At 41.1% G+C, this 16,053-nt stretch overlaps 1 protein-coding gene across 3 annotated transcripts in view; it reads right to left on the bottom strand.

Moving 5' to 3' along the window:
- The window catches only part of si:ch211-247n2.1 (calcium-activated potassium channel subunit beta-2), a 58,545-nt gene that overhangs the window by 4,984 nt on the left and 37,508 nt on the right, over window positions 1–16,053 (bottom strand). For 2 of the 3 annotated variants that reach the window (XM_048542531.2, XM_048542530.2), the window contains exon 3: window positions 5,464–5,631. In XM_048542531.2, coding sequence (XP_048398488.1) covers window positions 5,464–5,631 — 168 coding nt within the window. Of the gene's footprint in view, window positions 1–5,463; window positions 5,632–11,589; window positions 11,674–16,053 lie in introns of those variants that run through there. The other variant, XM_059650891.1, reaches the window with a different exon arrangement.

Genomic DNA, 16,053 nt, shown 5'->3' with positions numbered 1-16,053 from the left:
AACCTCTCATCTCCCCCATACTCATTCCTTATGCCACCTCATGACCTCCAACTATCCGTCATGGTGCCTCATACTCTGTGCCTGCCTACATCCCTGTACCCAGGCCTCATGCCAACTTGCTGCCAATTCATCCCATTCCATTCTCCCAACCACTGCCTACCACTACTGAATCTAACATGTCAACTCAGCATTCAACTGTGGTAAGAAAACTTAAGAAATTTAAGCCTGTAGTTGTAAGCTTCAGGCTTATGTTCAGAGTTAAATTATTTTTTGAATGCTCAAATTTGTTCAAATATTTAAAGGGTAGTTTTGAATTCTCTTGCGACAGTTTCAATGCGTTAACGCAGTTTTTACCATAATAAGGTCCACTTTTAATAAACATTAACTTTCATTCCTGACATAAAGTGCACTTGACCTCACCAAAAATGTCTTGGTCCATATCAAAAAGAGTACTTAAACACTCCAAAAAAACTGACAGCTTTAGGTTGGATCTAAAGTACATAGGTCATGCTTTGGACATTTCATAAACTAAAATCAAGCAAGCCTGAGACAGCTGCAGTTTAACATCTTCAAGTTAGAACATGTCACCATATCCCCTTCATCCCCATTATTATCCTCCCCCTCCCTTGAAAAAATGGTAGGTGCCATGATTAGAGGTCAGATGTACAGATTTGGGCTCTGCATCTTTATGAGATAAATATTCAAAGACCAATCTTAGTAGAATGCTGAGTGATATTAGTAGTGTCTCTTTGTTTGTGGGGAAATATTTCTCAGGATTGAACTTAAAATGATATCTAAAATTCCATGTTATCAAACAAGATTTTCACTTTATTGTATTTTGGAAAAAATGATACCAAATACTGGGTTTGCTTTGAACATTTTATGCCTGCCTCCACATCGTGATACAAAACTTTGCTGCCTTTTTAATCTTTGCTTCAGCATTTGCAAGACAAACCATTTTATAAATTGAAGAAATTGAAAATATTTTGACTAATTGCAAAACTATGGGCAGAATATTCATGCCTCTGGAGCAATATGGGTAACAGCAAGAAAGTTGGGAAAATATGAATGATAAAAAAAACAACCTTAATATTTAGATTTTCTTCTTAAGCCTTAAAACAACAACATCTGAATCTTGCTATTGAGTGGCAACTAAATCCCACTACACATGTACGCCTCATAACTACTCCAACAAGAATCATTTATACATCACTTCCAGTTCTTCTCTTCTTCCCAACTTGTAAGACAGAGCAGGATCCTGGCGATTGCAGTTGCAGATTGTGATGAAAGCCTGGACAAGCAATGGCCCTGCATAATCTACGGAGACTGTCCCACTCTACATTTAAGGCACATAAATCAGCATAGGCCAAACACTAGCCTTACCATATCATCATCCCTACTCTTAATCCAACTGTTGTCTCACTTCAGCCCTTCAACATTACACTTCAGAGCACAAAGATATGCTTCTAATTAATGTGAAGGCTCAGGAGTGCCATTAATGAAATTGTGCTTACTCTGAGACGTTCCCCATTTATTATCTGCTCACACCTCTAACATGGACATTGCTGCTTCTGGAATTCTTGTAGTCTTGATTTAGAAACAAATAGAATGTGGAAAGACAAAACAATTACATCATTTTCAGCAAGCAGTGACTGATTAATTTTGGTTGTTCTAAATACTTAAGTCAGCTTGACATCCAAGAGTTGTCGACCACCTAGCCCACATTCTCACTCATAAAGTGGATGTTACTCTGAAATATTGTGTGGCAGTCCCGAGCATAATCCCTGCAAGTTGCTTCAAGCTCAGTATTGTCCACACTAAAAGGCAATACTTTGTTTGGAGTAATCAAAGTTACAGGTCAAACATCCTTCACAACTGAGGCTATTTACAGTCAAGGAGTCACTGTGAAAGATGAGCAGTGCTTGATCATTCATTCAACCTTAGTTTGTTGGAAGAGTCAATCATCTTAGCTCCATGACATCTCTGCCAGAACTCATCAAAGAGTGTGTTCTAGGTCCAACCATCTCCAGTTGTTTCATCAATGCTCCTCACTCCATCATATGGTAAAGAAATGTATGCTGACAACTGTACAATGTTCAGCATAATTCATTATTCCTCAGACAATAAAGTCTATGTCCAAATGCAGCAATACCTGGACAATATCTGGGTTTATGTTGACAAAAGGCAAGTAATATTCACACTACACAATACCAGACAATGATCGTTTCAAGCAAGAAGTAATCTAACCATTGCCTCTTGACATTCAAGGGAATTACCATTAACCAGAAACTCAACTGAGCTAGCCATATAAATACCGTAGCTACAAGAACAGGACAGAGACTAGGATTCTTGACATGAGTGATTCATCTTCTAACTTCCCAAAGCTTGTTCATTATCTCTAAGGTTCAAGTCAGGAGTGTGATGGAATACTCCGGACTTGCCTGGATAGGTGCAGTTCTAACAACACTCAAGAAGCTTGACACCATCCAAGACAAATCAGCCTGCTTGATGGGCATCATATCCAAAAACATTCTGTCTCTCCAATGCTCATTATCAGCAGCATGTATCATCTTCAAGATGAAATGCAGAAATTAACCAAGACTCCATACCGAGCTCCTTCCAAACCCATGGCGATTAACATCTAGAAGGACAGGGGCAGCAAATAAATGAGAACATCAGCACTTGGAAGTTCTGCTTCATGTCACTCACCATTCTGACTTAGAAATTTTTCACTGTTCCTTGAATGCCACTGTGGTGAAATCCTGGAATTTCTTTCTAAAAAGCATTGTGAGTCAACCCTCAGCACGTGGATTGGAGCAGTTCAAGAAGGCAACTCACTACCACATTCTCAAGGGCAAATAGGGATAGGCAATAAATGCTGGACAAGCCAGCAATGTGGAAAATTGTTCAAGTATGTCCTGTACATAAAATACAAAACAAATCCAAACCAGCCAATTACCTCCCCTCATAATAAAATGTGAGGCTGGATGAACACAGCAGGCCCCAGCATCTCAGGAGCACAAAAGCTGACGTTTCGGGCCTGGACCCTTCATTATGAGATGCTGCTGGGCCTGCTGTGTTCATCCAGCCTCACATTTTATTATCTTGGATTCTCCAGCATCTGCAGTTCCCATTATCACAATTACCTCGCCTCAGTCTACTCTTGATCATCAGTAATGAAAACTGTCGTCAACACTGCTATCAAGCAGTACCTGCTCAGCAATAACCTGCTCAGTGATACCTAGTTGGGTTCTGCCCAGACCATTCAGCTCCTGACCTCATTACAGTCTTGGTTCAAACATGGACAAAAGAGCTGAATTCCGACGTGAGGTGAATGCCAGCCCTTGACATCAAGGCTGCATTCAATGGAGTATGACATCAAAGAGCTCAAGCAAAACTGGAATCAATGGGTATCAGGGCAAACTCTCCTGTGATTAGAGTCACACCTGACACATAGGAGGATGGGCATGGTTATTGGAGGTTAGTCATCTCAGCTTCAGGACATCTCTGCAAGAGTTCCTCCAGGTAGTGTCCTCAGCCCAATCATCTTCAGCTGCTTCATCAATGACCTGCCCTCCATCATAAGGTCAGAAGACGGAATGTTGGCAGATGATTGCACAATGTTCAGCTCCATTCGCGACTCCTCAGATATTGAAGCAGTCCATGTCCAAATGCAACAACATCTGAGATCTGGACAATACCCAGGCTTGGGCTGACAAGTGACAAATAACATTCGTACCACACAAATGGCAAGCTACCATCACCAATAAGAGACAATCCAGCCATCGCCCCATGACATTCAATGGTGTTACCATCACTGAATCCCTCACTATCAACATCCGGCGGGTTATCATTGACCAGAAACTCAACCGGACTCACCACATAAACAGAGTGGCTACAACAGGTCAGAATAGGGAATGCTGCAGAGATTAACACATCTCCTGACTCCCCACAGCCCTACCACCAACTACAAGGCTCAAGTCAGGAGTGTGATGAAATACTCCTCACTTCCCTGAGTGAGTGCAGCCCCAACAACACTCAAGAAGCTTGACATAATACAGGTCAAAGCAGCCCGCTAGATTAGCGCCACATCCAGAAGCATCCACTCACTAGCAGCGGTGTGTACTATCTACAAGGTGCACTGCAGAAATTCTCCAAAGAACCAGAGACAGCACCTCCCAAATTCACAACCACTTTCATCTAGAAGGACAGGGCAGCAGATTTTTGGGGACAGCACGATCTTCAAGTTCCCCTCCAAGTCAGTCACCATCCTGACATGGAAATCTATCATCTTCGCTTTCACTAAGTCAATATCCCGGAATTCCTTCCCCAACTGTACTGTGAGTTAACTCACAGCGGGTGGACTACAGCAGTTCAAGAAGGTAGCTCACCACCACCTTCTCAAAGGCTACCAAGAAAAGGCAATAAATGCTGGTCAGCCAGCGATGACCACATCCCACAAATGAATAAATAAAAACATTTTAAGAGTGTATAAGTATATATACCACAAAAGTGCAAGAAACTTTCCAATGATGTGTTACCCACGCCACCTGTGTTCTCAGTAAATTGGTGTTTAGAAAGCCTGCCCTATATTTGGACCAGTTAGTCTGGAAGATGTGGATGTCTGGGAGAATTTGGGCTTAGAGGGGTCATATTTCTGAACATGTCTTGCCCAGATGCAAGCTCACCACCATCCCCCACCCCAACCTCTGCTGGAACATGTGAAAGCTTTGGGGTCACAGGCAAAATGAAGATGGACCTTCACTGAAGCTAAAAGGATGGGGGTGCTTGACTTTGATTCTTAGTCACTATGGTTACAGCAACCAAGTGCAGATCTATGTGCATATCCAGCAGACATATAGTGTGCTGGACCTGGGTCCCCATATCAGCTGCAACCTCTCCATTGAGAGCCAGACAGATACATGTCTGAGCCAGCATGTTATTGATAAGTTTAGTGTACCCCGTAACCTTTGTTCCTGTTTACTGACTTCCTCTGAATAACTTAACTACTATTCCTGTGCCGATTTGTACATTTTCATGAAGGCATTAACAGCTTAGACAATGCAATCATTTTCTGCCTGCAGCTGAGCAGTTGCTTGGTCTCAAGCAGCCCTCTGAAAGCCTCATGGAGGCACTGCTTCCTTGACAAGCTGTGTGTGTGACGTGCTCACCAGATTGCGGTCCTGACACTATTTTTTTGACAAAGAAGATTCGCTCACAAGATGTGAGCATCGCTGGCATTTCTTGTCCAGCCCTAGTTGCCCTTCAGAAACTGTCTCCTTGAAAATCTGTAGTCCATTTTGCATGGAAAAATTCTGTTCTATGATGCAGTTACCGTATTTTAATTAAAAATGAACAATAACTTAGCTTGTTTCGTTCAAAAATTGACAAAACTATATTTGTTAGTTCTAACATTATAAATCAATACACAAATATATAATAAAATAGATAGTTTTCCAGTACCTGTCTTTGTGGGATTGAACTAATCTTGATCCTAAAAGGAATGCAACAACTATAGAGCATACCAGCATTCCCAGGCCCAGAAATATGGCCCTGTCCTCTCCTGCTTTCAGGGCTGACACCATTTTACATTTCTCCAAAGTTTCACGTCCTGTTGCTTTTTTATAAGTTCTGAAATGCAAACAACTATGTTAGTTTTGATTACCTAATATTCAAGTAAATGCTGGAGTCAGGGCCATGCTGAATATTTGTATCATTGCCTGTTGATCCACAGGTGTATAAAGGCAAGTTCAGAGTTTTGGTTCACAACCTAAAAAGCTAATTGAGAATTAACACATCAATGAGACATAAGGAAGGAAGTGGACAGAGGCTCTAAGCAATCTCAACACAGGTTCCAGGATTCACCAACTGCTGACCTCACCAAAACATGCAGGGGAGAAGGAAAAGTCAGGTCACCGCAATAACGGTGCATTTCACACTCTTGCCAGAGGATATTGATACAGTTGGTGGGTGCTGAAGATGAGGGGAGGAAGGGTTGGATAACATTCTCTTTCCGCCCCATCCCCTCTGACTGTTGTCCATAATGTGTCCAACAGTCCTCCTTATAAAAAGCACACAAAATAAAGCAAAGTTTTTTTGGGGTACAAGCCACTGAAATAGAGTCACAGTCACAGGGTTAAACAGCACGAAAACAACCCTTTGGTCCAACCAATTAATGAATTGAAATGCACGTTTTCCTCATTATATCAGTTGATTTCTCTCCTCCTAGGCTGGAAATAAAGAAACTAAAAACCTCCTCAACAGCCATTTCTTTCCTAATCTTGCTATCCAGATGTGGCAGATGGAAAGGTGGTCAAAGGATGTACAGGTTAGGTGGATCAGCCATGTTAAATTGTCTGCAATTTCCATGATGTGTAGATCAGGTGTATTAGACAAGATAAAGTTATGGGGATGAGACGGGGGCTGGGTCTTGGTGGGATGCTCTTCAGATAGTCAGTGCAGATTTGATGGGCTGAATGGCCTCTTTCTGCATTGTAGGGATTCTATGATTATATGAAAGCCTATGACGAACAATGCTGTGGGAAACTACCAAGAAAGGCTGACTGAATCTAATTTCCGGTAGTTACACAATTATGCCCAAACTCAGTGATGGAGATGCCCAGCACATCAGTGTAAAAGACAAAATGAAAGCAACTGCAACTATCGTTGGCCAGGAGTTCCAAGGGGATGATTTTGCTTAGCTCCTCCTGAGGTCCTCAGCATCACAGATACTGATCCAGAGCCAGTTCAATTCACTCCACATGACATTAAGAAATGGCAGAAGGCCCTGGATACTGCAAAGGCAGGGCCCTGACAGCAGTTTACTGCAGAACGAGTTGCACCCATTGGTCAAGTTGTTTCAGGACAGCTACAACACCGGCATCTACCTAGCAATGTGAAAATTTGCTTCGGTATGTCCTAGCCACAAGAAGCAGAGCAAATACAACCCAGCTAATTTTTTAGAAACAGTTCTTTTGGGGGATGTTGGCATTGCTGGCTAGGCTAGTATTATTACATATAACGATTATGTACCTTTTCGAACTGCTGCAGTCCATGTAGTTCAGGTAACACCCACAATACTGTTAGGAAAGGAACTACAAACATTTTAACCAGTCAATTTCTGTGCCATCAGTCTATTTGTGATCATTAACAAAGTGATGGCAAGTGTCACTGATAGTGCTACCAAGTGGCATGTGCTCAACATTAACTTGCCCACTAATGCTCAATTTGAATTTTGCCGGGGCCACTCAAGCCTTTTTCCAAACATGGACAAATGCTGAACTCAAGAGATGAGGTTAAAGCAAGTAACTTTGACATGAAGGTAGTGTAAAAATGAGTGTAGCACCATGGTGTCCAGCAAAACTGAACTCAATGGAAACTGGGACACAATTGCCATTGGTTGGAGTCATTCTTGGCACAAAGAAAGGTAGGTGTGGTTGTTGGAGTCCATAGCTCAGTCCCAGGAAATTACCTGCTGGGCTTTCTCAAGATAGCATCTTAGGCTCATCTTCAGCTGCTCCATAAATGACATTCCATCATTGGCAAGCAACTCACCTGAACTAGCCATATAAATACTGCTGCTACAAAAGCAGGTCAGTAGTGTGGGAGTTTTGCAGCAATTAACTCATCTCCTGACTCCTAACTCAACTCTTGTGCACCAGCTACAAAGATCAAGAAAGGGGTGTGACAGAATACTCTCCACTTGCGAAGATGAGTGGAGTTTCAACAATACCTATACAACAGTTTGACACCATCTAGGACAAAGTAACTGACTAGACTGGCAGTCTATCCACAACCTTCAACATTCACATACTCAAACACCAATGCGCAATGGCAATGTGTAGCATAAGGCACAACTTTACAAGCCAAAAAGACACAGGAATAGAGTTAGGCCATTCGGCTTATCAAGTCTGCTCCACTCATTTGATCATGGCTGACGTATTTCATAATTCCATTCTCCTGCCTTCTCACTGTAACCCTCGAACACCTTACTAATCAAGAACTTCTCTTTCTCTGTCATATAGACCATCAACAACTTGGTCTTCACAGCTTCTGTGGTAATTAGGTCCACAGATTTACCACCCTCTGACTGAAGAAATTCCTCTTCATCTCAGATTCCTTTGAAAGCAGTGTTCAAACCCATGATCCGTACTATATACAAGGACAGGGAGAGTAGATCGTAGGTGGGAACATCAACATCTGCAAGTTTTCCTCGAAGCGACATAATATTCTGATGTGGGACTGTATTGCAGCTACTTCACTGTCACTGTGTCAAAACACTGGGTCTCCCTTTCTGACAGCTCCGTGAGTGCGCCTACACCACACTGACTGCAGGGGTTTATGAAGGCAGCTCACCATCACATTGTCAAGGACACCTAGAGATGGAACATGTACATTCAGAAATGTACATCCAGCTAGCAATGCCCACATCCCATGAACAAACAAAATATCAGACTGCAATGGTAATCATTTATTGGCCTCATGTTACTGCAGAGTCTGGAAAGCTTAGGCATATTAAGGACTCTGTTCTGAACATTATCTGACAGATTTAATGGTAAGTTTCATCTTTTTACTTTATATCTATCTATGAATTATAGATAAATTGCTCCTACCGAGAGCTGGCATAGACACGGTGGGCCAAATGGCCTCCTACTGTGCAGTGACAATTCTGTAATTCTGCACATCTGGATATAATTATATCACTGCCAATATAAAGAGATAAAGTGGAACATTGATAGTAAATCAGAAAATATTATTTACAGAGTAATATCAAAGATTGTTTTGATTTTTAACTTTCCTCTTTAGATTACATCTGTATGTACCTGTTGTTTAATTTTAATTTTATCTTCCTTCCTAGCTGCCAACTCAAGTTTAGCACATTGGTATGCCTGGCTGCCTGAACTCAAGCAGAACTTCCTTCTCTGCATCTGTTTGCTAGAAATACCATCTTCCTCACCTCTGCAATATCAGCCTATATTCTGCTCTTTGATCTTTCCTGCAGCTGCAAAAAATGCTAATCAATTCAGATTCATCCACAGAGTATGATGGTAACACTTTTCACCAATACCATAATTTGATTCTAAAAAGGATCCAGCATTTTTGCCCCCTACCATGCAACATAATCAGGAATCAATTGGACTGATAACCAGGTCTTAACCTTTTTGCTTTGTGAAAAATTTATACCTACATACCATCAACCAAATGACTGAATAAAGGTACATAAAATTAAAAAGTTGCCATGGCCCCAGAGGTCTGCTCTCTCATTAGGAGATATCTGAAGGTGACGGACAGTCATCACAGCAGGGGGGTGGAAACAGCTTGAGAAGAAATGTCCTTTAATGGTAGCCTCAGCTTGTGTGGGAATTGAACCCATGCTGTTGATATCACTCTGCATACAAACCAACATTTCAGCCAACTTAAGCTAAACAAACCTTCATGTAGAAAAACATCATATTCTCAATATAATGCTGTTACATTTGTATTAAATGATCAGCTAAAAAAATTTAATTTCCAATTGTTATAACCTGTAACCTTTCATGGACAAAAATAATTTTTAGAAAGGAACAAACATGGACCTAAAATGGCTGCAGTGGTAACTTGACCACAGATTCAGACAAACGTCATTAAGCTCATATGGTATAAACAAAACATCTGCACTGAAATTACCATTTCTATCTAAATACAATGAAATCAGGCAACTGAGTCACCATAAAAAAACTGCATCTCTTGTTTTTAAGATCACACTTTTATGATAATTTAACACATTATGGGGACAAAAAGCTTTCCTGTCAGTTAGCTAGTTTAAAAGACAATGGACCTTATTTAGGACTTACACATTGGGCTATATTTCAACAAATATTTTTGAAAGAGAAAGAAGATGGATTTGTAAGACCTGAAAGATGCTGTCTCTGCCTGTTTCTCCACCTTTTCCAAAAGAATGCCTAGTAAAAAAACAAATTGAGAAAACAACCATTCACTGAGAACTCAGAAGATATCTACAAACATGATGCGCGCTAAGGATTCATACTAGTCAACAATTACACAACTTAAAGTTAAAAACATAACAGCTCAAGAAAGTGCACAATCTTTATTGTCCTTACGTATACCAGACGTTCATCTTTTTAAACTTATTACCTGCGCTCGCCGGTGTGTTTGACATCATGTTACTATTTTCAGAGTTAGCAGATAATACTTTCTTTCACTCAAGAAAACCTTTTAATTCACTCCATGCTGATTTATTAACGACACCTTTAACTCATAAAACTGCATGCAAAAAGAATATACATATTTGCTGTGACCGACAGACAGGGGTTCAAATGGTGGTGAGCAAATTTTGCCTCCTCACCTTGTTGTAGCAACATGCACAATGCGTCAGCAAACCCTTTTCCTTTTATTACAAACTAAGAGAACTAAACCACTTCCAAACTTCACACTTTTGCCCCCTCTGATGTTTATTCCTTCAGTTCATGGTGTGCCATACTGCAGCTCTATTTTATTAATCACTAAAACCAATATTTGATAAATGAAGCAGTGCAATTCATTATTTAACTTCTAAAACCTTCATTTCTCTTAGTTACTTTGGAAATATTGCTGGCATATTAATGACATTGGGTATGCTAGTTTATATGCCTGACTAAACCTGGGTTATACAGTCATAGAGTCACAGGGTTAAACAGCACGAAAACAGGCCCTTCGGTCCAACCAGTTTATGCTGAACGTAATCCCAAACTAAACTAGTCCCACCTGCCTGCTCATATCCCTCCAAACATTTCTTACTCATGTACTTATCCAAACATCTTTTAAACATTGTAACTGTGCCCATATCCACCACTTCTTCTGGAAGTTCATCTCACACAGGAGCCATTCTGTATTACAAAAAAGCCCTTCATGCCTTTTTTAAAATGTTCTCCTCTCACCTTAAAAATATGTCCTCTTGTCTTGAAATCCACCATCCTTGGGAAAAGACAACTGCCATTCACCTTATCTATACCCCTCATGATTTTATAAACCTCTAAGATCACCTCTCAACCTCCTAAACTCCAGTGAAAAAAGTCCAAGCCTATCCAAATTCTCCTTACAACTCAAACCCTCTATTTCCAGTAAGTTCCTGGTAAATCTCTTCTGAGGCCTCTCCAGCTTTATAATATCCCTCCTATAACAGGGAGACCAGAACTGTACACAATACTCGAGAAGAGTCCTCACCACCCTTAACATAATGTCCCAATTCCAACACTCAAAGGTCTGAGCAATGAAGGCAAGCACACTAAATGCTTTCTCAGCCACTCTATCGATTTGTGATGCAAACTTCAATGAATTATGTACCTGAACCTCAAAGTCTCTCTGTTCTACAAAGGTCCCACTTTTAATTGTATAAGTCTTGCCTTTGTTTTGTTTTACCATAATACAATAACTTGCATTTGTTCAAATTAAACTCCATCTAACACTCTTCAGCTCACTGAAACCTTAGATAACCTTCTTCCCTGTCCACTTACCAACAATCTTGGTGTCAACTGCAAACTTACTAACAATGTTTTCTATATTCTCAATTAAATCATTTACATAAATGACAAACAAAAGTGGACTCAGCACCGATCCCTGTGAAATGCCTTGGTCACAGGCCTCCAGTTCGAAAAGCAGCCCTCCACCATTAACTCTCCGTCTCCTGCTGTTAAGCAAATTTTGTATCCAACTGGCAAGTTCACCCCGTTGTTATTAATTTCTTTCAAAAGTGATGCAATTTCTGAACTCCATCTACAGTGGAAGCTACTTTCATTTCCTCATTGTATCGTGAAAAGCCATAAAGCTTTTCACAGAATTGTCAATGACTTTAATAAGTTGCAACACTGGCATCTGTCTAGCAATGTGAAAATTTTCCGAGGAATGCCCTCTTGAGAAAAAGCAGGACAATTCCAACCTGGTCAACTACTTACCCATTAGTCTACTCTTAATCATCAGCAAAGTGATGAAAGAGAATGACAACAGTGCTATCACATAGCTCTTACTCAATAACAACCTGCTCACTGATGTTCGGTTTCAGTTTCACCTGGGCCATTCAGCTCCTGATCTCATGGTTGCCCTGGATGAAACATGGAAAAAGAAGTAATCCAAGAGGCCAGTGAAGGCAATTGCCCTTGACATCAAGGCAGCATTTGACCAGTGTGGCATCATGGAGTCCAATCAAAAGGGAGTCAACAGGAATTGAGGGGAAACTCTGCACTGATTGAAGTCATATCTAACATAAAAAGGATGATAATTATGGTAAGTTTTTTTCTTTTGACTGGACAGACAGTTTGGTTATTTACAATCAACCTACTCAGACAAGCCTTTTGGGGCAAGTGGGATTTGAACCCGGGTCTTCTGAACCAAGACAGGAGACTATCACTGTGCCACAAGAGCCCTAGGAATTAAAGTTGCTCATGGATGCTAGCAACATTAGTCACGACGGTGACTGAACCTGCAACTTTGGCTTAATAAGCTCTCTACTCTAAGCACACAAGCTAACTGGCTACCAGGATGATTGTAGTCGTGCCCTAGGCCCAACTATCTTCAGGTGCCTCATCACTGACCTTCCCTCCAGTGTAACGTCAAAAGTTGAGATTTTCACTGTACAATGTAAGTTCAGAAGTGGGGATTTTTACTGATAATTCTACAGCACCATTCCCAACTCCTCAGATACTGTACTGAATTAGTCCGCGTCTAAATGCAGCAAGATCTGGATAACTTGGGTGGATAAGTCACAAGTGACATTTGTATCACCCAAGCACCAAGAAATAGCCATGTCCAACAAGGGAGAATTTGACCATCTCTCCTTGACATTCAATGACCTCACCCACTACTAACATCCTGGTTGTTACCACTGACCAGAAACTTAACTGGATCAGCCACATATGTAGTGTCACTATGATGGCAGATCAGAGGCTAGGAACGCTGTAGCAAGTAACTCACTTTCTGACTTCTCAAAGTCTACCCACCATCTGCAAGTCAGATGTATGATGAAAGATTGTCCATTGCCCTGGACAAGTGTAGCTCCAACAAAACTTGAGAAACTCAACTCCATCCAGGCCACAGCAGTCTGCTAATTGGTACCTATTTAGATCCTAATTAATGGATAAGATAGATCCAGACAAACATGACTTGTTCAATTTTCACAAAGGTTTGCATTCTCTTGCTCACTGACACTACTGTATCAAATGCAAACACTGTATCAAGTCACTACTTCAGAAGTGCTCTCTGACCCTGTCCTTAATTTAAGGGAACTTTTCACAAAAGCAACCAACGCCATACACTACCATTTTGATAGCTAAACTTCAGAAAAGATCTCAGCATTCATATCACTTACAAATCTTTAATCGCACATCCTATTACACATCTTCGGCATTCATTCCCTTCACTGTAAATGAACTGAGCCAGTAGTGTATATGATGTATAACACTAAAACTAGTGGCATAACAGACTGTGAGAAGATTATCTAAGATTACAAAGGGATCTTGATCAATGGGCCAATGGGCTCAGGAACGGCAGAAAGATAAATGTGAGGTGTTGCATTTTGGTAAGATAAATAAGGGCAGGACGCACACCATTAATGGTAGGACCCTGGAGAGTGCTGTAGAATAGAGGGACCAAGGGGTTCATGTACCCAATTCATTGAAAGTTGCCTCACAGTAGGACAGAGTGGTGAAGAAGCATTTGGCACGCTTGCCTTCATTGTTCAGACCACTGAATACAGCAGTTCAGAAGTTATGTTGCAGTTGTATAGGACATTGGTGAGGCTGCATTTGGAGTACTAGAATAGTTCTAGGTCACCCTGCTATACAAGGATAATACTAAAAGTGAGAAGGCGCAGAAAAGATTAATAAGGATGTTACTGACACTGGAGAGGAGAGGCTGGATAAACTGAGACATTTTTTCACTCGAGTGTAGAAGGTTGAGGGGTGACCTTATAGAGATTTATAAAATCATGAAGGGCATTGATTAGGTGAATTGCGTAGATCTTTTCCCTAGGATTGGGAGTTCAAAATTTAATTCTAAGGTGGATATGGAATGAACTGCCAGAGGAAACAGTAGATGCAGGTATAGTAACAACATTTAAAGGACATTTGGGCACGTTTAGAATAGAAAGGCGTACAGGGATATGAGCCAAATGCTGGCAATGAGACTAGTTTAGTTTGAGAAACTTGGTCAGCAAGGCTGAGTTGGATCTGAGTTGTTCTGTTGCTGGACTATATAACTCTACAACTCCAAGCCTCTTTCAACAGAATCTTTCAAACTCACAATGTCTCCAAATGAGGAGGACTAGGGTAGCAAATACATGGCAACACTAACTCCTGCAATGTCCCCTCCAAGCCACTCACCATCCAGAATTGGAAACATATTACTGTTCCTTAAGTGTAACCAGGTCAAAATCCTGGAACTCCGTCCCTAACAGCATTGTAAGTATACCTACACTAAATGAACTGTAGCAGTTCAAGAAAGCAGCTCACCACTACCTTCTCAAGGGCAACCAGGGAGGAGTACACCCAGTGACATGCAAATCCTGTCAATAAGTGAAAAAAATGAATGCAACCACCAACGCCTGCTAATTCCCCTCTAAGCTACACACTATCCTGACTTGGAACGAGTTACTGGGCCAAAATAAGACCATAAGACATAGGAGTGGAAGTAAGGCCATTTGGCCCATCAAGTCCACTCCGCCATTTAAATCACGGCTGATGGGCATTTCAACACCACTTCCCTGACTCTCCCCGTAGCCCTTGATTCCTTCTGAGATCAAGAATTTGTCAATCTCTACCTTGAAGGCATCCAACGTCCCAGCCTCCACTGCACTCTGTGGCAATGAATTCCACAAGCCCACTACTCTCTGGCCGAAGAAATGTCGTCTCATTTCAGTTTTAAATTTAACCCCTCTAATTTTAAGGCTGTGCCCACGGGTCCTAGTCTCCCCGCCTGATGGAAACAACTTCCTAGCGTCCACCCCTTCTAAACCATACATTATCTTGTAAGTTTCTATTAGATCTCCCCTCAACCTTCTAAACTCTAATGAGTACAATCCCAGGATCCTTAGCCATTCATCATACGCTAAACCTACCATTCCAGGGATCATCCGTGTGAATTTCCACTGGACACGCTCCAGGGCTGGTATGTCATTCCTGAGGTGTGGGGCCCAAAATTGGACACAAATACTGCAAATGCCAACCCCCTCCACCCATGTCCAAAACTGTGGGCTTACCTACATCACATTATTTTTCCTAAATAGCTATGGTCCTATGTGAGAAGGAGCAAACTATTCTTCCTTCTTAATTCAACTCCTTCCTCGGTTGGTTGTAAATAGAATCCTTTCCTTCATGGATACCTTTCTCCAGTCTAAATTAACCAGCTCTCTTGATCTAAAGAAGGGGTGAGTTTATAAGTTATTAAACATGAGGAAAGATAACAAAACACAACACACATACACACAGATTAAAGATTTGAATTGAGTAAAAAGATAAGTTAAAAAGACATATGAATAAATCTCTGGGTTTTCTGAAAAGTATTTGATAGAATATTGCAGTCAGGAAGGTGAATGATGTTGCTAGCCATGACATTTGGAACAAATTTATTTTGAGATTCTTAGCTCGGCAAATTAACTGACAGGCTTTTGTCCTGTTTCCATTATGACACCAACTTCACTGGCTTGCCAGACATACAATATGTATTGTCTAAAAAACTGAATGAACTGGGGATGCTGTCAATCAGAAACAGAAACAGAAATTGCTGGAAGAGCTCAGTAGGTGTGGCATCATCTGTGGAGAGAAATCAGAGTTAGCATTTCGGGTCCATTGACTCTTCCTCAGAGATGAGTTGAGAAAGGTCACTTGATCTGAAATGTTAACTTTGGCTTATCTCCACTCATTTAGCTCTCCCTAAGTTGTAACTGTACAGCACACGAGCTCACACATGAACATCCGCCCACTAACATACACAGGTCAGGGTGTGCAGCTGATTTTTAGCTCTCCTTTTTGTGTATTGCTAGAAAGGTAAAGTACAAAACATATCTGTAGTTTGAGATAAAATCCA

The sequence above is a fragment of the Stegostoma tigrinum genome, chromosome 14 (genome assembly GCF_030684315.1).
Source record: "Stegostoma tigrinum isolate sSteTig4 chromosome 14, sSteTig4.hap1, whole genome shotgun sequence".
Lineage (NCBI taxonomy): Eukaryota > Metazoa > Chordata > Chondrichthyes > Orectolobiformes > Stegostomatidae > Stegostoma > Stegostoma tigrinum.
The sequence above is the reverse complement of the archived record's forward strand: the minus strand, read 5'-3'. Positions and strand labels throughout refer to the sequence as shown.